Raw genomic sequence first — 24,046 nt, forward strand, 5'->3', positions numbered from 1 at the left:
GCGAACAATAACCCCCACCCTCCGCCCGGCCCCGCATCCAGCCCGGGCGCCTGGGAACGAGCGGGATCGGGGGCGACCGGGACCGACCCCGGGGCGAGTGAATGGGGCTGGTGGGGGGAAGCCGGGCGGAGGGGAGGGGACCCGAGACGATAAGAGGGGACGGCAGAGCCGGGACCGGCGAGCAGAGGCGGTGACAGCCCCGGGGAGCGGCCGGCATGGCCGGGGGGGGGCCCCGCAAACGCTGCGGCCCCCGGGGCTTGGCGGATTTTGGGGGGACTCGTATCTTTGTCCTGTGGATGTTGTTGCTGCTGCCCGGGCGGGGAGATGCTTCTGGAGCACGAGGTAAGAGAAAAAAGGGGGTGGAAGGGGGGGGCGAAGTCCAAGTTCACCCCGCGGGGAGGGGGGTGCGGGTACCCCGGGGTTTGCAGGGGGAGGATGGATTTGAGTTTTGGGGGGGGTCCCAGGGCTTGGGTGGGGGGCGGGCAGCGCTCCCTCCCATTGGCCCCATCGCACTGCTGGGGATGTGCATCCCCCAAATCCCCCTTTCGGGTGGGTTCCCCCCCCAGCCCCATCCCAGCGCTGCCCGGGGTGGGGGGGGGTGGACTCTGCGCTATGACTCTATATGGTCCGGTTGGGATGGGAGGGCTGGGACCAGCTCCCCCTTCCCTTCAGAGGCGATGGATTCGGCTCCTCACCCCCCCTGCACCCCCCAACCGGCACAGACCCCCCTTGTCCCCCCATCTCACACCTCCCTTGGGTCCCCACAACCCTTCCAGCCCCGGCCGGGGGCACCTCTGAAGGGAGACGGTGCTTGTGCTGCTGCTGCATGTTTTGGGGTGAAACTTGGCTTTTTCTGTTGCTGAGAAAACACATTATTTTCCTTAGAGCTTCCTATCGCTTTTCAAATAGGAGAAAGGGGGGTATAGCCGCTTGGTTTCAGCCTCTGGTTTCTCTTCTCCATCCCCAGTTCCTTCCACAACCCCACCGAGAAGTTTGGGGCTGCTGCTTCTCCACTCAAAGCACCATTTTTATTATTATTCTTATACTTTTGAGCTTTTCTGGCTTCCCTGAGGCTGCCGAAAAGAAGTTTCCTGACAACTCGGGGAGGGACGTGCAGCTGGGAGAGGAACGGGGAGGGTGCTGGGAGCCAGAACCCTCTGTTTGGATTAAATGGGAGAGGAAAAGCAGACGGGGAAGCCGGTGGCTTCATGTGGAGTCCGGGTGCTGGGGGGCTCAGTTTTGGGGTCAAGCATCCCCAAAACACAGGGCTGCAATGGTGCCGACATCCCAAATGCCGAAACAACGCAGCGTTCCCAGAAAGGGCTGGGAATGTGTGTTTTCCAGGAAAAGAAATTAAAAGAGAAGGAGGGGGTGGGAAACCTCCTCTGCGCAGCGTTTGGGTTTATTTGACTTAGATTTTCAAGGCTCCGTCTCATGCTCCGAGTCTCTCCCATTCCCAGCAAAAGCTGAAGTCAAAACAGCGAGAAGCTTTAATATAATAACCAAGGGGTTTTTACGACGTGGCCCGGAGCCCAAACCAGTAATCCCAGCAGAACGGCCGCCCCCCGCGTCCCCTCCCCAGGCAGCGTGGGAGAAAGAGGAGCTCTGAGCATGGAGCATCTCCCTGTCCTCCTTCTGCAGCAGCCAGCGGGGACAAAAATAGGATATTTTCCTCCTTTTTTCTGTAATGGGAAGGCAACCCCCCCCCCCGGAGCTGCCTCTTCTTTGTGGCTGAATATGAGTCACATTGTGGCTGTGCCTCAGTTTCCCCACCAGATAAGAAGGCTCATATACGGCTGGGGGGCTGGGGGGCCTGGCCGAGGCTTTGGGAGGAGGTGAGGAGAAGGAAATTGGGATGGTGCCACCACCTTATCTGCAGTTATTCCTGGAATCTGATTACACGCTATATATAATGAAAACTGATTAAATGCCACTGTGCGATAGCGGCGACTGGGGCCTGGTGGGACAGACATGGCCAGGCTGGGTAACTTAATCTGCAATTCCCAACCCATAACTCTTTTATTTTAATTTTCTTTCTTATTTTCAATAACTCCACCATTCCTCAAGCCAAATCCCTCCAGATCGTGGCACGAGGAACCAAAACAAGCATATAAAATTATGAAGCCCTGTTATTCCACTCCCTTAGTAAATAACTTTATCATTAGCTGGGTGAGGTTACTGGGTCCGAGCTTTCTCTGACAACATTTGGCTTGGCAAAGCGGTCCAGCCCTCGATGTTTTTGCTCATCCCCTCTCTGCAGCATCTTCAGATTGCATTTTAATCTGTTGTTGTCCAGGCTTAAATCATCACTGGCTGCCACAATCAAATGCAGACACATTGTTTAGGGAAGAAAATATCTTAGAAAGTCTGCCTGTGTCTAATGGAGCCAAGGAATTAATTGCTTGTGCTGCTCTGCCCGGGGGAGCTGGGGGTGCTCAGAGAAGCCCGTAACGTGCTGTGGTTATTTTAGCTCTCCTGCTCGAGCCAAGTTCTGGCTGGAAAGATGATGGTTTGATTTCTGGGAGATCAAACTGCATCATTCACCCCATCCTGTAAATGACGATGATCGATGGTGTAAAAGTATAAAGCTGAAAAAAAGAAACCCTGGGGATGCTCGGTGGGGTTTTCCTTGGCTGGTTGGTGGCAGGGGCAGCACTGGATGTTGGGCAGAGCCCCCAGCTCTGTGTCTTCCCCCCGTTTCTCTCTCGATGTGGCTGCAGAGAAGCCGCTTCTCTCAGTGATTTGCATGGTCCGTCCTCGTGCTCATCAGGTTTTCTCTTTTCCAGGTCCGCTGTCCCATGGAGAACGTGTCACCCCTCACTGGCTCCTCGGGGGACGAACCAGACGAGCCGTCAGCCTGGGTGAAAAGGTAAAGGCAGAGATGGTTCCTTTCTCCTGCACCGCATGCTGGGTCCTTCACCCAGGGGTCTGCATGGTGGGACTTGGGTGGAGACGTTGAGTTTGCAGGTCCCCTCATCCTCTTTAGCTGATGATCAGAGAAAGGAGGAGGTTCAACAGCGAGTTAATTGATGGCCTCAAGTTGCACCAGGGATGGTTTAGCTTGGATGTTGGGAAAAATTTCTTCCTGGTTGTCAGGTGTTGGAATAGTCTGTCCAGTCAGTGGTGGAGTCACCATCCCTGGAGAGGTTTAACAGATGCGTAGATGAGGTTCTTAGAGACATGGTTTAGTGACAGTGTTGGGTTTATGGTTGGGCTCTATGATCTTGGGCGTCTCTTCCAGCCAAAATGGTTCTATTTTTCTGTGAATTAAGTGTGGTCCTAAGTGTTGGGGCCTAGGTAGGATGGCCAGGAGCCACAGGGTGAGCAGAAAGGAGCTGGGCAGTTTGGAGAGAGGAGATGGAGGTAATTCATCAGACTGATGGCTTTGCCAGGACAGACAGAACAGCAGTATCTGTTAACGGGAAAATGCCGCAGGGTTCAGGAGCGGTGTCCCGGGGAAGACTGCAGAGGAGCTGGGCTATGTGGCAGAGAGGACATCTCTTCCCAGGGCTGCTCTGCTGGCCTCTCACACCCTCCTCGCCGCCCCCACTGTCTCCAAATCCATGTCAGGAGGTGCTTGTGGTGACTCTCCCCTGGCTTTGGCCCCTTGCCCAGCTCTGGGGTCAACGGGCTCCACAGCTGCCCATCGGCCGCAGCAGCTGGTCCTTGTACCCAGCAGCTGGGAAGGTCCCCAGGGCTGTGGTCTCCTTCAGGGCGGATCAAATTGCTTCCCAGCACACCAAGCACTGATGGTTGCAGGAAACCATCGCACTTTGGGGTTGAGAAGAACTAAGTGCTGGGAAGTCATCTTCTCTGGTGGCATCTCCTTGGAGAAGGGGCTGAGAATGGAGCTAAGAAGAGGGGAGATTCAGGCTGGACATGAGGAAGGAATTGTTGTCCCTGAGGGTGGTGAGAGCCTGGCCCAGGTTGGGCAGAGAGGTGGTGGCTGAACCATCCCTGGAAACATCCCAGGCCAGGCTGGACGGGGCTCTGAGCAACCTGAGCTGGTGAAGATGTCCCTGCTCATGGCAGGGGTGGCACTGGGGGAGCTGGGAAGGTCCCTCCAACCCAAACCATCCTGTGATTCTACAATTCAGTGAAGCCACCTGAGATGCCTCCAAGTGAGGTGTCCTTGTTTCAGGCAGGAGATACAAGGGGGGAATCAACCCTGATTCCCAGCAGTGAAGCAGAGAGGAGCTTTGTGATTCTGTGTCTTCTCTGAGGGTCTGGACAATGCTTTTCCCTGGGGGAATCGGGAGCATCGCTCCATCCTCCAGCTGCTGGGAATCGTGTGTCTCCAGTAGCTGAAACAGCCTATGGTGCTGGGGACGCTGTGGTCACCCTGCAGAAACGTCTCCTCCCTTCCTAGCAGCCCCGGGTTGGTCTAAATTTAGGCTGGAGGGCACTCGAGATGGGGAACACATGGCAGTGGGAGGTTTATTTATACTCCTGCTTACACCCCCCCTGCTCAGAATTCTTCTGGGTGAGCGCAGGGGGTCTGGGGGGTCACCGGGGACCCCGGGTCTGGGGTGGCCACCAGCTGGGGACGGGGTGGCTGGGCTGGTCCTGGCGTGTTTCCTGACATCTCCTTTGCCTCCGCTGGCCCCAGCCAGCCTGAAACAAGGAGGCTCCTGTTCCTGGGAGCGGGGGGAAGGTGGGGAGGGGCAGGGGGGTCACGGTCGGGAGCGGAGAAGCTTTTTGGGGACGGAGTGGGGGTGAGTGGGCTCCTGTTTTGCAGACAGAGCCCCAAACTGTCCCTATTTGCCCTGGTATTGCTGAATGTGTTTTTCTTTTTGGATAAATTTATCCCGTCCTGTTTCCTCCTGCCCTCCAGCAAAGATGCTGGAAATAGATCTGCACTGGTTGTCCGGGCACTGTCGGCTTTTGGGGAGGGAGGCTGCAAGGAGACAACATCCCAGTGGGTGAAATGATGATGGGTTCAAGCGTGGTGACCGCTCGAAGCTCCTTCATCCCTCCCCCATGGGTAGGATGCTGTGGGGTGGCCCACACCACGGTCCCAGGGGACATCACCCCATCTCCTGTCCCTCATCCCAGAGGAGTGAGGTCAGGCCAGTGGGAAGAGGAGGTTGGTGGTGGCCCTGCGGTCCCATCGTGTGCGGGCTGGCATGGCGCTGGGGGGAGCTGGACCTTTCCTCCCCCCTCTACACCCTCCTCTCTCCTATTGTTTGAGGCTGAACTCCCCGCGGGCTCCACGGCTCCCGGCACACATGGAAGTGATTTTGGAAGGCCGGGGAGGAGGTCGTGGGGACCCAGATTGCAAACAGCTCCCTGGTCACTGCTGCCTTGGGGTGGGATCCTGCTGCTGCTGCCGCCATCCTCCTCATCCTCCTCCCGCTCCATCCCCAAGGCTGCCAGAGCCGATCATGGGCTTTTCCAGCCCTTCAGAGCTGGAGATGGAGGTGTCCCCAGCATCATGGCCCAGGTGTCCCACCACTGTCCAGCCTCGAGGCACCAGAGTCGCCTGTCCCCACCCTGGGGACCCAGCCAGCCTGTTCTGCTGCCTGTGCTGTTCCCGGCCTCATTGCGTTTTCCCAAGTGTGTTTTCTCACTGCAGCGGTTTCTAACTGCAAGAGGAGAGATTTAGATTATATATAAGGAAGGAATTGTTGGCCCTGAGGGTGGTGAGGTCCTGACCCAGGTTGGCCAGAGAGGTGGTGGATGAACCATCCCTGGAGACATCCCAGGCCAGGCTGGACGGGGCTCTGAGCAACCTGAGCTGGTGAAGATGTCCCTGCTCATGGCAGGGGTGGCACTGGGGGAGCTGGGAAGGTCCCTTCAACACAGACCCTTCTGTGATTCTCTGACCTTTCCTTGGGGAGCATCACACACGTGTGGGGTCACAGCCTTGCTCCTGAGGAGGAAGAGAGGAGAAGAAGCGCCCGTGGTCTGGGATGGGCTGCAGGTGCTGAGGACATGCACTCCTGCAATCTGTTTCCTGCAGTGAAACTCTTGGCAACCTGTGGCAGGACAGAGCAAACCCTGACGTGATCCCTGAGCCAAGTTTGCTTCCAAACAACCAAAACCCTGGTTTCCCGCGATTCCTCTGGAGCTGGCTGCCCCCAGGGTGCTTTTCCAGCAGAAGCCTTGTGCTTGAGGTCTCGGATCCCAATCCTGGTGTGCACTTAGAATCATATGATCACAGAATCATTTGGGTTGGAAGAGACCCTCAAGATCATTGAGTCTAACCTTTTCGGACGAGGCGATGCATTCCCCAAGCTGTGCTCTTCAAATCCTGACTCTGCTGCTGGGATCCAGCTGCCTGGGGAGGACCTGGCTCAACCACGATGCTCCAGCTGCAAAACCCATCACCGAATCCTCTACGGAGCATCTCCTGGTGACTCCGAGCCCCGTCTTCCTCATCACGTCGAGGCTTACATGCATTTACTTAGGAAATCAGGGCTTGTGGGACACGGCCAAGCAGATGGCCGGGCTGTGATTTGAACATGGCTTTTGGATTTTGGCTTAACTAGTGATTTCCCAAGGAGCTCGGTGCTGAGCGCATTCCCGAGCAAGGCGACCTGGAGCTTTCCAGCAAGGATGGAAGAGGGACCCTGGGTGAGAAGGATGCTCAGGAGCTGTGGGGAAACAAAGATTGTCTTTCCTCTCAAAGAGTGGCACAAACGTCTTGGCCTCAGCTTCTCCACAAACATCGCTGTGTTTTTTCTGATCAGCAGATTGAAAAAGAAAGATGGAGTTGAGCTTGGCCCAGTGCGTCTTCTGGGCTGCTCGTGGGCTGAGTCCCGGCCAGGGCAGATTTGTCCCGGCTGCTCTTTGCCTGTCCCAGCTCAGCCTCTGGTGGGACTGACTTTGCTGGACCGGAGCATCCATTTGGTGTCTGTGGGAGGAAGGAGCAGGTGGTGTTTGGATGGAGGAGGAAGATGCTAGAGCCCAGGAAGGTCCTGTAGCCCAGGAGGATGCTGGAGCCTTGGGATGCTGCTGGAGGCTTGGGATGCTGCTGGAGCCTGGGACAATGCTGGAGTCTGAGAAGATGCTGGAGCCTGGGAAGATGCTGGAGTCCAAGATGATGCTGGAGCTTGGGATGATACTGGAGTTTTGGATGCTGCTGGAGCCCAGAATGATGCTGGAGTCCAAGATGATGCTGGAGCTTGGGATGATGCTGGAGTCCAAGATGATGCTGGAGCTTGTGATGGTACTGGAGCTTGGGATGATGCTGGAGTCTGGGATGCTGCTGAAGCCCAAGTAGATGCTGATCCCTGCTTGTTCCTACTGCACAACATCTCGGCCGGCATCTCCTGGGGACCCAACAGCCTGCCAGTTAGGCTTAAGGCAAAATAATCAGTGCTTAATTAACACAACAACCTTTCCTGGCCTTAGAGCTGCATTATTTGGCTCCTGCCAGGCACAAGTGATGCTCGCACCGTCTTCTCCCCCTTTTTATTGCTATTTATTTCTCCAGGGGCTGAGCTGGTTTCAGCCCATCCCAGCTGAAACTGGGATCAATCCCCTGCTCCCCACTGCCTTGCTGTGTGCTCTGAGGGGAAACTGAGGCACGGGGAGCAGCAAATCACCTCCCAGGGGTCAGACGCGGATCCCATTATTAGCGGTTTGTTTTCCAGCCCTGAAGACACGATGGTTTGTGCATGGAGAGCAGCAAATGCCGGGATTACTCTGTGCACACACGTGTCCCTTTAAGACAGCAGCTGGGAAAGAGCATTTTGCCAGTAAAGGCCCCTAAGTCAAGGCGAGGAGTAATTGCTGGGGAATTCAAAACCGGGAAGGAGTCGGCAGGGACTTGGGGAGGAGGAGGAGGAAGAGAAGGGCTGTGGGGAGAGGGCGTTGGGGAGATCAGAGACAGGGAGAAATGGGCTTGATAAAAGGGGATGGTGGGGGGGAAAAGAAGGGAAACAGCAGGAAAAACCTACAGCCCATGTTTGGCCAGGGAGTGATGTTTGTATAAGATCATGTTCTAAAAATACAGCCCGTTCCCACCAGTGCTAGACGGGAGCCCTGTGCCCCAGCGTCCCCCTCCCCGCATCGCCCGTGACCGTGACCAAGGAAGCGGCAGAGCCCTGCGCTCAGCTTGCTTTGCTGTTATTTTATTTTATTTATTTATTTTTTAAACACTGTGTCTGGTCTCCTTTTTTGGAGCTGGGAAGATGGTGCTGGAGGAGGGAGGGGGGGCGGCTCCGACAGCCCGACTCCGTCACCATGTCCCCACGCCGCCACCCGCGGGAAACGGGGCAAAGAGGGCTCAGACCCATGGGTCTCCTTGGGGTCAGAAACATCCCCACCATGGCCAGTTTGAGCAGCTTAGCCAGGTGTCTCCATCCCCAGGGCTCAATTCTGGGGTGCACCTGCAGGAACACCCATTCTGCGAGCACAATCCTGTCTCTTGGGTGCAGCAGCTGGCCTGCACCGCAAAATGCTTTGTCCCCTGATGCTGTCCCTTAAAAATATGATGGTCCCCAGGAGGGTGGCCCTGGGGCTGTGAGGCTGGAGGTCCCCCCAGTGTCCAGGGCATGGGGGTGGGACTGAGGAGCAAAGCCTTGCTGGCCATCTCTGTAGGGATGAGAGGAGACAGCAGGATTTAGGCTCTTTTTTGGATCTTGGGAACAATTTCTTCCCCAAAGGGCTGTGGGGCATTGGAACAGGCTGCCCAGGGCGGTGCTGGAGTCACCTTCCCTGGAGGGATTGAACAGACAGAGACGAGGTTCTCAGGGACATGGGACAGTGCCAGGGGTGCGTTATGGTCAGACTCAATGATCTTGAGGGTCTTTTCAAACCAAAATGGTTCTATGGTTCTGTTTTAGCCCAAGCTGTGACTCACCCAGCATCACCCCCTCCCTGCTGCATTCCTGGTGACCGGCTGCAAAACCCCGTGATGCTCAGAGCGTCCAGAGCCTTGCGGGGACGGCTCCTTCCTCTCCACTTTCCCTCCAGAGCTGGAAAAAACCCCACCAGGTCGTGGCTAAGGTGCTGATCCCGAGGGCTGGCAACCCGCTGGGCTCCCGGCATCCGTCGGGGATGGGGAGGGACCAAGCGAGGGAGACGGAGCCAACCCCACCGGCTGGGCCATAAACAGAGACAGGGTGATGCTTTTAGCATCCGCGGAGCTGCAGAAGGGATGTGGGGACATCGGAGGAGGGCAGAATTTTGGGCTCCAGCCCATCCTGTCACGTGCAGACAGACCGTGCTGCTGTGGATCCTGCGGAGGGTTCCCATTGAACGCCCTCCAAAGTGAGGGAGTGAGTAAAACCACCAGCATCCTGGGGAAGCTGAGTCAATCGCTTCCTCTTGCTGTTTCATGGTATTTTTGACGGTGCAGTTATCCGGTGCCCGGGTGATTGCTACTTATTTCTGTACCCTTCGGGGGTGCACACAGGTGCCGACCCACCCCAGGACCAGCCTCTGCGGGATCTGGCTCAGGATCGGCCGTGGGATGGAATCACAGAATCATTTTGGTTGGAAAAGCCCCTCAAGATCATTGAGTCCAACCATAACTCACCCCTGGCACTGCCCCATGTCCCGAGAACCTCATGTCCAATTGTCCAACCCTCCAGGGATGGTGACTCCAGCACTGCCCTGGGCAGCCTGTTCCAATGCGCCACAGCCCTTTGGGGAAGAAATTGTTCCCACATCCAACCTCAACCTCCCCTGGCGCAACTTGAGGCCGTTTCCTCTGCTCCTGGCACTTGTTCCTGGGGAGCAGAGCCCGACCCCCCCTGTCTCCAAGCTCCTTTCAGGCAGTTGCAGAGAGCGAGAGGAGATGGTGTCTGGTGGGGACAGCACGGGGGTGCCCCTTGATCCTTTACCAGCTTGAATCAAGGGACTGAGTTTCTGGGAGGTGAGAGGTGGTGTGGGTCGGTGTGGGATGTCTCCCAAGGAGTGGCTGGGGATGCGCAGGGACCTCCTGGCCCCTTGTCCTCACTCATGCCTATCCCTGCCCTGGGGTATGTGTGATATCCCTGTTCCCATGGCATTTTTGCAGTTGGAAAAGCAGCTTGCGCTTTCCCAAACAGGGATGATGAGGGTGGTGAGAGCCTGGCCCAGGTTGGCCAGAGAGGTGGTGGATGAACCATCCCTGGAGACATCCCAGGCCAGGCTGGACGGGGCTCTGAGCAACCTGAGCTGGTGAAGATGTCCCTGCTCATGGCAGGGGAGGCACTGGGGAAGCTTTGAATGTCCCTTCCAAACTATTCTGTGATTTTGTGATGCTCAAAATCCATTGCACCTGCTTGCCTTTGTGTTGCCAACAGAGCAGTAGGTTCTACAATAATACAAGCAGGCAGCAGGATGGACAGACACCCGTCTGGCCATGTAATCTCTAACCCCATCCCTCTGCTTCCTCCGCAGGTGCCGGCACCAACCCGGGCAAAGGTGGCCGTGGTGGCTGAGGGCAGAGAGCTTGTCCTGGTGCTGGAGAGGAATCAGTAAGTGTCGGGTTGGGGAAGGGGCGTTGGGTGTCTCTGGCGTGGTCCCACCTGGAGCAGGAGCATCCTGGCCACCCCGTCCTGGCTCTCCTGCCCGCAAGGGAAGGGACAGCCCACTGTGGCTTCCTGCTGGCAGTTTGGGCTAAAACATTCCTTTTTCCACTGCCCACACCCTTGTTGTGCAAGAACCAGCCTTGGCTCGATTCCACGGTGCAGGACCCAGCATGGGTGGAGGTAGTGTGGGGTGTTACGGGGATGGAGATGTGCCAGGTCAGTGGGACTGGGGGCTCTTGGGCTGCCACCCCACTGTAGGGCTCATCTTGCAAGGTCTTTATAGTGTCTTCTGGTGGGCAATGCTGGCTGCTGGCAGGGATTTGGAAACCTCAGCTGTTCTTCTGCTAGACTGGTCTTGGGGAGGTTTAGCTTGGTTATTAGGAAAAGGTTCTTCACCCAGAGGTGCTGGACACTGAACAGGCTCCCCAGGGAGATGTCATGACCCCAAGCCTGACAGTGTTCAAGAAGAGACTGGACAATGTCCTTAGACACGTGGTGTGAACTGTGGGGTGTCCTGTGCAGGGACAGGAGTTGGACTCCATGATCCTGTGGGTCCCATCCAACTCAGAACATTCTATGATTCTATGGGTGCCTTTCCTGGATGACATTGCTGTGTAGCTTTGCTTGACCCTTTCTGGGCTTCTCCTTTGGTTTGGCCAGGATGTTGGTGCCAGCAGCATCTGTCCCCTGTGACACTCACCCAGCCTGGCATCCCGTTGTGCTGGGGCTGGAGCTGGGAGAAGAACCATTTCCATCTCCTGCCCTGCTCTCAGAGTCCCTCTCCCCAAGACCTTGTGGCATTTGTCCCTTTTTGGCTTCAGGTCCCTCCTGATGCCTGTGGTGGAGCAGGGCAGGGAGCTGATCTCTGTAGGATGGGCTTCTCCTGCCACTTCTGCTTCTCACCAGCAGCTCTTTGGAGGCTTGTGCCTGGCAGAACCCTCTTCTTGCTGCTGTTTGGGTACAAAAGCAGCCACCATGGTGTCCCTCGAACAGGCAGCAGGTCCCAGCGACCCACAGAGCTGCTTTGGGTGTGTGGGATGGAGAGCTGGGGGTTCTGTGCATGTTGTGTTTTATGACTGTGGGCAGTGGGGGTTGAAAGCTCATGTGCAAAGCTTAGTCTTGGTTCTAACTGGTGCACTAGGCCTGCTGGTGTTTACATGTCTTGTCATAGAATCATTTTGGTTGGAAAAGCCCCTCAAGATCATTGAGTCCAACCATAACCCACCCCTGGCACTGCCCCATGTCCCTGAGAACCTCATCTCTGTCTGTGCAACCCTCCAGGGATGGTGACTCCAGCACTGCCCTGGGCAGCCTGTTCCAATGCCCCACAGCCCTTTTCAGGGAGAAATTGTTTCCAAAATCCCATCTAAACCTCCTCTGGCGCAACTTGTTTTCCAGCAAGGTCTTCTCTTGTGCAGGAAGAGAAGCCACATCTCCCTGTCTTCCCTTCCCTGAAGCTCCTGGTCCTTGGCCTGCCCTGGAGAGGACATCCTGGGGGGCTGAGCCGTGCTGGGACTTGCTGTGCCCCTGGTTGGGAGACTGACTCAACCTTCCTTCTTGGGTAGTGAGAGCCTGGCCCAGGTTGGCCAGAGAGGTGGTGGATGAACCATCCCTGGAGACATCCCAGGCCAGGCTGGACGGGGCTCTGAGCAACCTGAGTTGGTGAAGATGTCCCTGCTCATGGCAAGGGGGCACTGGGGGGGCTGGGAAGGTCGCTCCAACTCAAACTGTTCCATGATTCTATCATTCTTAGTTCCCTCATTCCCAGCCATGGCATGGAGGCTTTTGCTTCTTTGCTCTTCTCAGATGACCCATCCCTGTCCCCATCCTTGTCCCCATTCCACCACCCATCTGTCCCCACACTCGCCGGGTGCTCATCTCACCAGGCTGCCCACGGGTCCCTTTTCCAGGACCCAGACTGAGCTCCTGTCTCCTTTCTCCACTGCTACTGGAGTTACTGGTGCCAGGCACCCACTCACAAGCGGGCTGGGAAGCCGGGAATGTGCCCACAGCCACATTTTTGAGGCTGAACCGGTTGCAAAATAGAAACCAAGAGGCGGGAGGACTATTCTGGGACCTATTGCTTGGTTTATTTTCTGCTGCAAAATAAAACCCCTGGGCCCGGGCCAAACCCCACAAATCAAGGACCAAACTGTCTGCAGTGGTAAATCCAGCCCTGCTTTGTCCTTTTTCGGGTGACTGAGACACCTGTGTGCACACTGTCCGTTGTGGGACCTGCTGTCCCCACAGAGGCCAGCAGCTCATGGTGCGGTGCCCATCACCCCGGCATCTGGGCAGGATCATACAGTCTTTGTCAGCATGGAAAACCCTCATCCCCTTCTTTTCTCTCCTAACATCCATGGGGTTGTTTTAGTCTAAATCCCCCATGTCTGCTCTCCGGGACCCACAGCCTCACACATTTGACAAGGCTGCATCACAAGTGGCTCCAGGACCGGCTTTGGGGGGAGATAGTTGGCAGCTGGGGGAAACGGAGGCACCTTGGGTGAAGTTGAGGCAGGGGGCGAAGAGAGATGCAGGATTTGCTGAAATCAGCCTGAGCTTTCCTATGACCAGCTCTGATTTTTGGGGATCCCCTGCCCTGATGCTGGGGTCTTGGACTGGGAGCATCACGCTCGCTGTGATGTGGGTGAGGCAAAGTGACATGCCCAGGGCCAGAAGGGGTGGCTGTGTCGGAGACTCCAAATCTCCTGTGTTCCCAACTGGACCCCGAGCGTGGGGTTGACCTCTTCTCCCTGCATGATGTTTCTCCCAGGGGACTTCAGTAGTCCCATGGCAAGGTTTGGTCCCTAAGGAGATGATGTCACCCTGCCTGGCTCCTTGTCCTCAGTGGAGACAAGGGGGCCCTGATTCCACGGCTGGGTGCTGCCCCTGTGCAGATTCCCTGCCCCAGACCAGGAGGACCTTAGAATCACAGAATCATTTTGGTTGGAAAAGACCCTCAACGTCATAGAGTTCAACCATTAACACACCCCTGGCACTGCCCCATGTCCCTGAGAACCTCATGTCTGTCTGTCCAACCCTCCAGGGATGGTGACTCCAGCACTGCCCTGGGCAGCCTGTTCCAATGCCCCACAGCCCTTTGGGGAAGAAATTGTTCCCCACATCCAACCTCAACCTCCCCTGGTGCAACTTGAGGCCGTTTCCTCTGCTCCTGGCGCTTGTTCCTGGGGAGCAGAGCCCGACCCCGCTGGCTCCAAGCTCCTTTCAGGCAGTTCAGAGATCAGAAGGTCTCCCCTCAGCTCCTGTTCTCCAGCTGAACCCCCCAGGTCCCTCAGCCGCTCCATCACACTTGTGCTCCAGCCCCTCACCAGCTCCGTTCCCTTCTCTCAACTTGCTCCAGCACCTCAAGGCCTTTCTTGGTGTGAGGGGACGAAAACTGACCCCAGGATTCGAGGTTTGGCCTCCCCAGCACTGTCCCCGTGCTGTGACACCCAGAACAGTCCAAGCGTCCTCACGCATCTCCCCTCTTCTCTCCACAGGCTGCTGGCCCCAGGTTACACCGAGACGCACTACACTGTGGATGGTCAGCCTGTGACAGTGACCCCTAACCACACGGTGGGTGCTGGGGGTTTGCTGTAGCTTATCTCCATTTTTCGGGGTGCTTTGGTATTTGGGATGAAGCCACCTCCCCACCGGGACGCGGCGCGGTGCTTTGGCTGGCGGCATCCCCGGCGCCTGTTGCGGCAGGAATGCAGCAGCACGTGGCTCCTGTATCTCTTGGCCGCGATACAGCACCTCGGGAGATAAACACAGGCAGCGCCGGGCTCCAGCAGCTCTCGCTCTCCCCGATGTCCCTCCACCGGTTATTTGTCACCCTTCCAAAGCACCGAGCTCGGCGTGGGGCTGTCTGTGTCCTGGGCTGAACCGCCGGAGCAGGCAGCCTCTCTGCTTCGTCCCTCCTGTTCCTTGGTGCTGAGAAATGCAAAATGGGAAGGTTGATTTGGGATGAGCATGTGGGTTGTGTTGCTGCCCAGCCCTCTGAGGTGGTTCCTAACAGATCTCCATTGCCTCTCTCCCAGGACCACTGTTACTACCATGGGCACGTCCAGGGTTATGGTGGCTCCTGGGTTGTCCTCAGCACCTGCTCGGGAATACGGTATGGAGAGGTGTGGGGAGGGGGGGCTTGTGGGGCTGGTGATGGGGAGGTGGATCTGGCTGCCCCCTTCTTCTCTGCAGGGCCCCCCCCCAGAGCAGCCCCGATGGTCCTGCAAGCCCAGCTCTGGGTGCTGCATGGGGCTGATTTTCCATTGTTCCCCAATGGGTTCAAACTTTTCACCAGGACCTGTTGTGATAGGACAAGGGGTGATGGTTTTAAGATAAAGGAGGGAGATTCAGGCTGGATATGGGGAAGGAATTGTTTCTGCTGAGGGTGGTGAGAGCCTGGCCCAGGTTGGCCAGAGAGGTGGTGGATGAACCATCCCTGGAGACATCCCAGGCCAGGCTGGACGGGGCTCTGAGCAACCTGAGCTGGTGAAGATGTCCCTGCTCGTGGCAGGGGGGGCACTGGGGGGGCTGGGAAGGTCCCTTCAACACAAACTATTCTGTGATTCTATGATTCTCCCAGCCTTCACCTGACCCTGAGGGTGGGCAGAGTGGGGAGAGGACATTTTTCTGGCAGGACGAGCTGCCTTCAAGGAAATTCATCTCTGGGGAAAACAAGACCCTGCACCCCACAGCGGGTGCCCCAGAAATGAGCTTTGTCTTGTCCCAACCACCAGCTGCTGTCCCGCATTTGCATGGTCTGACCAGTGCAGGGGTTTTAATGCCAAGGATGTACTGACAGAGACACCCACCTGTTGTCTGTCCCCTTCCCTCCCTGAGTGTGGGCCAAGCTGAGGTGCAGTGAGTTTGTGGGGCCTCAGCAGGGGCTGTGGCTGTGAAGTGAAAACACCAAAGGAGCCATAGGGGCTGTTCTCCATTTCCAGGGGTCTGATAGTGCTGAGCAACAACTCCAGCTACTACCTGAAACCCCTGGGGACTGCTGAGCCCGGCCACCAACATGTCATCCACCGAGCAGAGCACTTGCCCATCCAAGGTGGGACCTGTGGCCATGGTGATGATTTGGGGAGCACCATTGCTGACATCGCTCAGCTCTTCCAGCCAGTTAATCACCGAGTAAGTCCAGCCTGGGGTTCCTTCACTCATGGAGGGGCAGAGGAATTGTCTGTGTCCCTAATACATCCCTGCAGTGGGGTGGGGTGTGCATCATCCTGATGGGAGGTTGAGGTTGGATCTGGGGAGCAATTTCTTCCCCAAAGGGCTGTGGGGCATTGGAACAGGCTGCCCAGGGCAGTGCTGGAGTCACCAGCCCTGGAGGGCTGGACAGACGGACATGAGGTTCTCAGGACATGGGGCAGGGACAGGGCTGGGGGAACAGTTTGGTGATTCTGGTCAGGGTTGCACAAGCAGATGGGTTGTGAGGTGTCTGTGTGAGCAGCTGATCTGGTTTGAGTCTGGGCAGGAGACCTCAAAGGGAATATGTGTGGGTTGGGTACTGGTGCTGCATCACACCGTGTGGGACATGGTGTGAGGTGACATTGGGCATCACACTGTAGCCAGTCAAATTTTAATCACGGCCAGACCGGACGGGGCTCTGGGCAACCTGAGCTGGTGAAGATGTCCCTGCTCATGGTGGGACTGGGCGAGCTTTGAAGGTCCCTTCCAACCCAAACTATACTATGAGTCTATGAAACTTTCCTTGTCGCCTCATGCCTCAGTTTCCCCTCTCAGCTGTTCTTCCTGAGCAGCTCTGTGGTTTCTGGGAAGCCTCAGATTCCCAGAGCCATGAACTGCTTAGTCCTTTGCTCCTCCAAACCTTGCTGTCTGTCTGTCATGCAGGCAAAGCGAGATGCCTGGAGGACCATGAAGTACATGGAGCTCTTCATTGTTGCCGATCACACACTGGTGAGTGCTGTGGGAAGCAGAAACCTGGTCCTTTGCCGAAAGCCAGGACTCCTCTGTGTCTCCCTCCCTGCTTTTCCTCCACTGACTCTTCCCCATCCCCATCTTTCTGCAGTACAGGAACCAGAACCTCAACCTGGGCCACACCAAGCAGCGCATCGTGGAGATTGCAAACTATGTGGACAAGGTAACTGCCAGTGTGACCATCTCCATCATTCCCAGTGCCTGTGAAAGCACCTGAGCTCTGGGCCAGCCTGGTGGTGGCCCTCAGGGACTGTCCCCATGTCACTAGGGCTAGGAATTAGATGGTGGTGGGGATCATGCTGGCATCTTTCAAACAAAGAGAGACTTGTTTAGGTGTTGTCAGCTGATGGATGGCACCGTGCCACCCTGACTGGCTCCTGTGCCCACACCTGTGCCTGTAGAGCTCATACTTGCCAATGGATTTGGGACAAGTGTGTCACCTAGCTGGAAGGAAAGCATGGAGACCTATCAGCTGCAACGTGGTGCCAGGGATGGAGGATGTACAGTGAATACCACTCCTGTCCTCTCCATCCCTGTCCCCTCCCTGCAGTTTTACAGGTCACTGAATATCAAGGTGGCCCTGATCGGCCTGGAGGTGTGGACAGAGCGGGACCAGTGTGCCGTCACCAGCGATGCCAACGCCACGCTCTGGTCCTTCCTGCAGTGGAAGAAGGCCCTGAGGTCACGCAAGAAGCACGACAATGCCCAGCTGCTGACGTGAGCCGCCCTATGCACATGGGGACATTGGGGCGGGGGTCCCAGCTTGGATTGGGGTCTCCAAACCACCCCGGGGTGCTAATTGTCCCCTTGTTCTCCTTTCCGGACAGAGGGAAGACGTTCAGGGGGACAACCATAGGCATGGCCCCGCTGGAGGGGATGTGCAGTGCGGATAACTCCGGGGGTGTCAGCGTGGTAAGAGGGACACAGGGAGGTTCCAGATGCTCCTCCCAGGCTGGGAGAACCCAACACCATCCTGTCTTGCTGGGGTTCTTCATGGGATGGGAGGACCAACCTTCTGGGGTTGATCCTGGAATACAGACTGAGAGGCAATAGTGATGCTGGTAGCCCCTTACTCCTCTCATATCACAGAATCATAGAACAGTTTGGGTTGAAGGGACCTTCCAAGCTCATCCAGTGTCTCCCCTGCCATGAGCATGGACATCTTCACCAGCTCAGGTTGCTCAGAGCCCTGTCCAGCCTGGTCTGGGATGTCTCCAGGGATAGTTCATCCACCACTTCTCTGGGCAACCTGGGCCAGTGTTTTACCACCCTCATTGATGTTGGCCAAGTACCAAAGAGAGTAAGGGCTGATTTGAAGGTCTCCCACCCCATGTACACCCCCAGCTTGCAGCAGCATTGGGATCTCCTATGTTGCTTCTGCCCCTCATATTGAACAGCCCCTGCTTATTCCCTGCTTGCACTCTCCGGATTTGTAGGGCCACCTCCACATCAGATAACTCTTATTCTCCTCCTGATGGGGAGATGGTGGCCCTGGTAACCTGTGGTCCCTGGGTAGCGTGTTGGTATGGGGTACTGAGGTATCTGGTTTTTGGGATGCACCTTCCAAGGGTCCAGGTTTTCAGCAGTTGGCTCCAGCAAAAGAGCTTCCCAACAGTCCCACATTGGACTTTTAGGAGACCAAACCCCACTCTACCCCGAATCCTCCTCCATCCCTCTCACGGGATCCAGTTGCAATCCCAGGGATATTGTGGTCCCTCCATTACCCCAGCCCCACTCTCTGCTGTGGGATCACCCCTCTCCATCGCTCCCAGCTGCTGTGCTGACACATCGCCCATCCCTACACAGGACCACTCGGAGCAGCCCATCGGAGCAGCTGCCACCATGGCCCACGAAATTGGCCACAATTTTGGCATGAGCCACGACAGCACTGGCTGCTGTGTGGAGGCCACCCCAGAACAAGGTGGTTGTGTCATGGCAGCGGCCACTGGGTAAGTGGTGATGGGGGTGGGATAGGATGGGATGGGATGGGATGGGATGGGATGTAGTGGGCTGAGTAGCAGGGAAAGGGTCCTATCCTGCAAGTCTCCCATGGGTGCAGTGTCCCATTGCATAGAATCAGAGAATCATTTTGGTTGGGAAAGCTCCTCAAGATGATTGAGTCCAACCATAACCCAGCCCTGTCCCTGCCCCATGTCCCAAGAACCTCATGTCCATGTGTCCAGCCCTCCAGGGCTGGTGACTCCAGCACTGCCCTGGGCAGCCTGTTCCAATGCCCCACAGCCCTTTGGGGAAGAAATTGTTCCCAGATCCAACCTCACCCTCCCCTGGCGCAACTTGAGGCCATTTCCTCTGCTCCTGGCGCTTGTTCCTGGGGAGCAGAGCCCGACCCCCCCTGTTTCCAAGCTCCTTTCAGGCAGTTCAGAGATCAGAAGGTCTCCCCTCAGCCTCCTTATCATGTTATCTGCTAGACACGTTACAGGAATCCAAAATATTTTCCTGTGCTAACCCACACCTCAGCACAATGGAATTGTTCTTTATTGTAAGACCAGAGGAGCCAAGGGGTGCCCAGTCCCCAGCCATGCTGCGGAGGGGTGAGCTCACATCCCTCACCCCAACCCCACTAAATCCGTGTGCAGGATGCTCTGGAGAGGCCGTCACTGGCTTTTAAACCCTCTAACATCCAAACCCCATGCTGTGGTTTGGGGGTGTCCTCACGCTGTTTTTCCATGACCTCACACGGTTAATCTCTGCCTAGGTGGATTGTGTTGGGCAAAATCACCAATTTTCCAGGATGAGACAGTTGTGCCCTTGTTTGTTTAGTTCTCCTGCTAATTAATTATCCTGCCTTCCTACTAATTAATTATCCTGCCCCCACCCACCAGTGCAAAGCAAGAGCAGATGCTGTAGCTCTGCCCCTGCTCACCCCACCCAGGCAAAGCTGACCTCTCCCATGACATTTCTTCCTTCTTTTACTTAATTACTTTTTCCCCACATGGGCAGAAAACACATTTTTGGTGATCTTCAGCCTGTCTCTCTTTGCACCTTCCCGCACCAGCTTATAGATATATTTATTTGCTCACCCTCCCATAATTTACGTGGACTTAGAGCTTTCACTATAGCTCAAGAGATTTCCCCCAGACTTCAAAATTACTTTTAGAAAAAGCCCTCTGTGTCATCTCGGAAATTGAGATGTCCTCATATGCAATGAAAATCTGTTTTTTCAGCGATAGAAGGAAATGAAACCAGGTCTGAAGCGGAGAGCGCTGCACAGCTCGTACTCTCTGCTTCCTCCTTCTTTATGCATTGTACACCAAAAAAACCCCATGAACTTGTGCAAAATTACAGAAGAGATGTGCTCAGAGCTCTTCTAGAAAACCACTGTTTCTCTCTGGCTCCTTAGGGGAAAGGCCAGTTGTGCTGTTAGAAAAGTGATATAAAATGTAGAATGGTCTTTTTAATTATTTTTCTGCTACTCAGGCCTTGTGAATGACTTAATACATTTTTTTTTTGTGTTTCTTTCCCATTTTTATTTTTTAGAGGATTTTTCTCCATCTCGGTCTCAGAGTTATTTATGTAGCCCCAAAGGGGTATTTCCCGTCAGCGGCTCAGTGAGAGCGGGCACATCCTGAGCACACATCCTGGGCAGATAGTCACTGCAGATGTGCAGACCTGCCTTGCGGTTGGGACAGGGGGGGCTGCGGTGTCCCGGGTGCAGGGGACCGAGGCGCAGAGGTGACACCTACACCAGCATCGAGCTGGCAGAGCCTGCAGACATGCGTGAACTTTGGGGCTCATAGAATCATTTTGGTTGGAAGAGATCCTCAAGTTCATGGAGTCCAACTGTTCCCCCACCCCTGGCACTGCCCCATGTCCTGAGAACCTCATGTCCGTCTGTCCAACCCTCCAGGGATGGTGACTCCAGCACTGCCCTGGGCAGCCTGTTCCAATGCCCCACAGCCCTTTGGGGAAGAAGTAGTTCCCCAGATCCAACCTCAACCTCCCCTGGCACAAACTGAGGCCATCTTATGTTAGTTATCTTAATGCATGATGGTGTCTTCTGCTCTTGGAAGGCTTTGTGCCTGTTTTCCCGTGTCCTTATTTCCCAGCTCTCACTGTGGTTTTCCACCTTCTCCATGTCCTGATCACCTCAATTCTCATCTCTCCCCTTGTCTCCCCTGCACAGACACCCCTTCCCTCGCGTGTTCAGCTCCTGCAGCAAGAGGCAGCTGGAGAACTACTTCCAGAAGGGAGGTGGCATGTGTCTGTTCAACCTGCCCGACACCAAGGACCTGGTGGTGGGACAGAAATGCGGCAACGGCTTTCTGGAGGAAGGAGAAGACTGTGACTGCGGGGAGGTGGAGGTACGGTGCTGGGTGCTGCATCGCTTTCCTGTAGAGGCTTTTGCAGCTCAGCTCAGCTGGTGGGTGGCAGGATGTAGACCATGTAGAGAGGGGTATTTCCAAGGGAAAGGTGTTCGCTGGTCACCACAGGGTCTCCATCCCAAAGGTTTTTCCTGGTCCCATCATCCTAAATCACCTGATCACAGAATGACAGAATAATTTGGGTTGAAGGGACCTTCCAAGCTCCCCCAGTGCCACCCACCCCTGCCATGAGCAGGGGCATCTTCACCAGCTCAGGTTGCTCAGAGCCCCGTCCAGCCTGGCCTGGGATGTCACTAAGGATGGAACATCTACCACCTCTGGAAAGCATCCTGGCTTTCTTCTTGACATTGCCCCAGAGTGCTCAGATTTTCCTCATCCTCCTCCTGCCTCAGTTTCCCCATCACCAAAATGACAAAAGCAATGCTGCAATGGGTGGAGAAGGGGCTGGAGGCAGCAAAGGGGAAGGGATGGACTCACTGGTCATGGTGGTGTCTTCTTCTTCTTCTTCTCCCCACCCAGGAATGCACCAACCCATGCTGCAACGCTCACAACTGCACGCTGAAGGCAGGAGCCCAGTGCGCCCATGGTGACTGCTGCCAGAACTGCAAGGTGAGACCCCACCGTGCCCCCATCATGTCCATGGGCTGAGCAGGGACATACATATCCCCAGCATTCCCTCAGGACTCGTGTGCTTCATGTTCATATGGCCAAAACCCCCCTGATGCCAGATGGTTACTGATAAACTTGTGTCTGCAGGGGAATCTCTACTGGCTGCTTTGTGGCTGGAGCCCAGCTTTATATATCTAGATATCTAGATATATATCTAGATAGATATTTTTATCTCTATATAGATATCTATATCTATATAGATATCTTTATCTATATATAGATATCTTTATCTACATAGATATCTTTATCTACATGGATTTATACCTTGGCAGCCCCATGTAGTTCCACAGGGGACATTATAGATGGTTTATGGCCCCAAGCTGTGCTGGGAGGCAGCGTCACTCCTGTCTTAGCCCCTTCGCTGCCCCTTGGTCCTGACGCTTCTCTCTCCTCCTGTGGCAGCTCAAGGTGGCTGGGACAATCTGCAGGGAGGCGGCGGGATCCTGCGACCTCCCCGAATACTGCACGGGTGCTTCACCTTACTGCCCGGCCAACGTCTACCTGCTGGACGGCTCCTCCTGCGCCTACGGCGAGGCTTATTGCAACAACGGCATGTGCATGACCCACCACCAGCAATGTGTCCAGCTCTGGGGACCTGGTGAGTCCCACCAGCCCCAGCCCTGCCTTCTTGTCACCTGTTTCCAGAGCAGGAGCGACGTTGGGTCTCTGCATCCCCATGGTCCTTGATGGCCCCATCCAGGGTTGGCGTTTGCATCCATGGGGCTGCCGTGGAGGTCTGGGGGTGCTTTGCACACACATCCATAGGTGCCTGGTTCTCTGCTCTGCACAGCCTTTCTACCCTCTGCCTATGGACCCCACACTGCATACAGCCTGTACATTAAATACAGCCTGTACATTACCTACAGCCCATACATTACAAACAACCCATACATTATATGATTCTGCCCCTCTCTGGTGAGACCCCATGCAGTGCTGGTCCAGCTCTGGGTCCTCAGCACAGGACACACATGGATCTGCTGGAGAGGGGCCAGAAGAGCCCCAGAAATGATCCAAGGCTGGAACATGATGAGAACAATCAGCCATTGGAATAATCTCCCCAGAGAAGTGGTGGATTCCCCAAGATTGGACATGTTTTAGATTCAGTTGGACAGGGTGTTGGGCCAGCTTATCTAGACTAGGCTTTTGCCAAGAAAGGTTGGACCAGATGATCCTCATGGTTCTTTCCAACACAGTATTCTGTGATTCTATGATTTTATGATTTCCCATCCCATACAGGACCTTTCCTTCCTCCCTGCAGGTGCCTGGCCAGCCCCAGACGCCTGTTTCCAGGATGTGAACATGGCTGGCAACACCTATGGCAACTGTGGCAAAGACAGCCAAGGGCGCTACGTGAAATGTGACAAGAGGTGGGTGCAGCACTGGCACCCATGGGTGCCTCATCTCCTCCTCCCGCACCCACAGCCCTCTGCTGCCCACCCTCCTGGCATCACCGCTTGGGACAGCTCCATTTTGGACCTGAGGAAGCCACCAGGTTCTTCCTTGGCTTAGTCCCCATCAGTGCTGGGAAGTTGTCCCACCACGCACCACCTCCCAGCCTAGCCTGGAGGGAAAATCAGAGACAGCATCAGCAGGAGATGCTATTTAGGGAGAGTGTGCTCTCCAGTGTTCCCAGTTAAACTGGGGATGTTAGAGAGACCACCTCGCCTGTTCCTTCCAGAATTTCTCTGTGCTGTCCATGATTTATCTAAGGCCCTTTCTGACCACGGGATGAGAGGAAACAGCCTCAAGTTGCACCAGAGGAGGTTTAGATTGGAAATTAGGAAAAAATTCTTCTTGGAAAGGGCTGTGGGGCATTGGAACAGGCTGCCCAGGGCAGTAGTGGAATCACCATCCCTGGAGGGGTTCAATAGACATGGAGATGAGGTTCTCATGGACATGGGTTAGTGCTAGCGTTAGGTTACGTTTGGACTCAATGATCCTGAGAGTCTCGTCCAACCAAAATGATTCTATGATTCCATGATCCCATGATTCTATGACCCTGTTGGGCCTCTCCCATCACAACCTCCTGCAGCCATAAATTCAGAGGGAGGTGAGCCTGCAGGCAGGGGTGAAGGGGCATGGAGGGTGAGGTGGCCGGTACCCACCTCTCCTGCCCTCACCTCAGCTGTGTCCTGCTCCCAGGGATGCGATGTGTGGGAAGATCCAGTGCCAGAGCTCAGCTAAGAAGCCCCAGGGGACCAACACTGTCTCCATCGACACCACCATCCGTTTCAACGGGCGGGAGGTGAAGTGCCGGGGAACCTACATGTACACAGCGAAGGATGATGAAGAAGACCTGTCTGACCCCGGGCTGGTTATGACTGGGACAAAATGTGGAGATGGGATGGTGAGTATATCTTCTTGGAGCTGTGGTCTCCTTCAGGAGCATTGGAACAGGCTGCCCAGGGCAGTGGTGGAGTCACCATCCCTGGAGGGTTGAACAGACGCAGAGATGAGATTCTCAGGGACATGGAGTAGTGTCAGGGGTGGGTTAATGGCTGGACTCAATCTTGAGGGTCTTTACCAACCAAAATGATTCTATGTTTCTTTGATTCTATGATTCTTATCCCAGCACCAATGTGATCATTGACTCTTCTCCGTGTTACAGCTTGGCCATGGGAT

At 55.5% G+C, this 24,046-nt stretch overlaps 1 protein-coding gene across 1 annotated transcript in view; it reads left to right on the plus strand.

Moving 5' to 3' along the window:
- The window catches only part of ADAM33 (ADAM metallopeptidase domain 33), a 32,359-nt gene continuing 8,313 nt past the window's right edge, over window positions 1-24,046 (plus strand). The window contains exons 1-16 of the mRNA XM_065060196.1: window positions 1-342; window positions 2,787-2,869; window positions 10,336-10,412; window positions 13,967-14,042; window positions 14,507-14,583; window positions 15,413-15,602; window positions 16,326-16,391; window positions 16,504-16,575; window positions 16,963-17,129; window positions 17,240-17,324; window positions 18,219-18,361; window positions 20,557-20,734; window positions 21,275-21,364; window positions 21,827-22,022; window positions 22,683-22,791; window positions 23,567-23,771. Coding sequence (XP_064916268.1) covers window positions 216-342; window positions 2,787-2,869; window positions 10,336-10,412; window positions 13,967-14,042; window positions 14,507-14,583; window positions 15,413-15,602; window positions 16,326-16,391; window positions 16,504-16,575; window positions 16,963-17,129; window positions 17,240-17,324; window positions 18,219-18,361; window positions 20,557-20,734; window positions 21,275-21,364; window positions 21,827-22,022; window positions 22,683-22,791; window positions 23,567-23,771 — 1,941 coding nt within the window. The 5' untranslated portion in view covers window positions 1-215. The remainder of the gene's footprint in view (window positions 343-2,786; window positions 2,870-10,335; window positions 10,413-13,966; window positions 14,043-14,506; window positions 14,584-15,412; window positions 15,603-16,325; window positions 16,392-16,503; window positions 16,576-16,962; window positions 17,130-17,239; window positions 17,325-18,218; window positions 18,362-20,556; window positions 20,735-21,274; window positions 21,365-21,826; window positions 22,023-22,682; window positions 22,792-23,566; window positions 23,772-24,046) is intronic.

This window comes from Columba livia, chromosome 4, assembly GCF_036013475.1.
Source record: "Columba livia isolate bColLiv1 breed racing homer chromosome 4, bColLiv1.pat.W.v2, whole genome shotgun sequence".
Classification (NCBI taxonomy): domain Eukaryota; kingdom Metazoa; phylum Chordata; class Aves; order Columbiformes; family Columbidae; genus Columba; species Columba livia.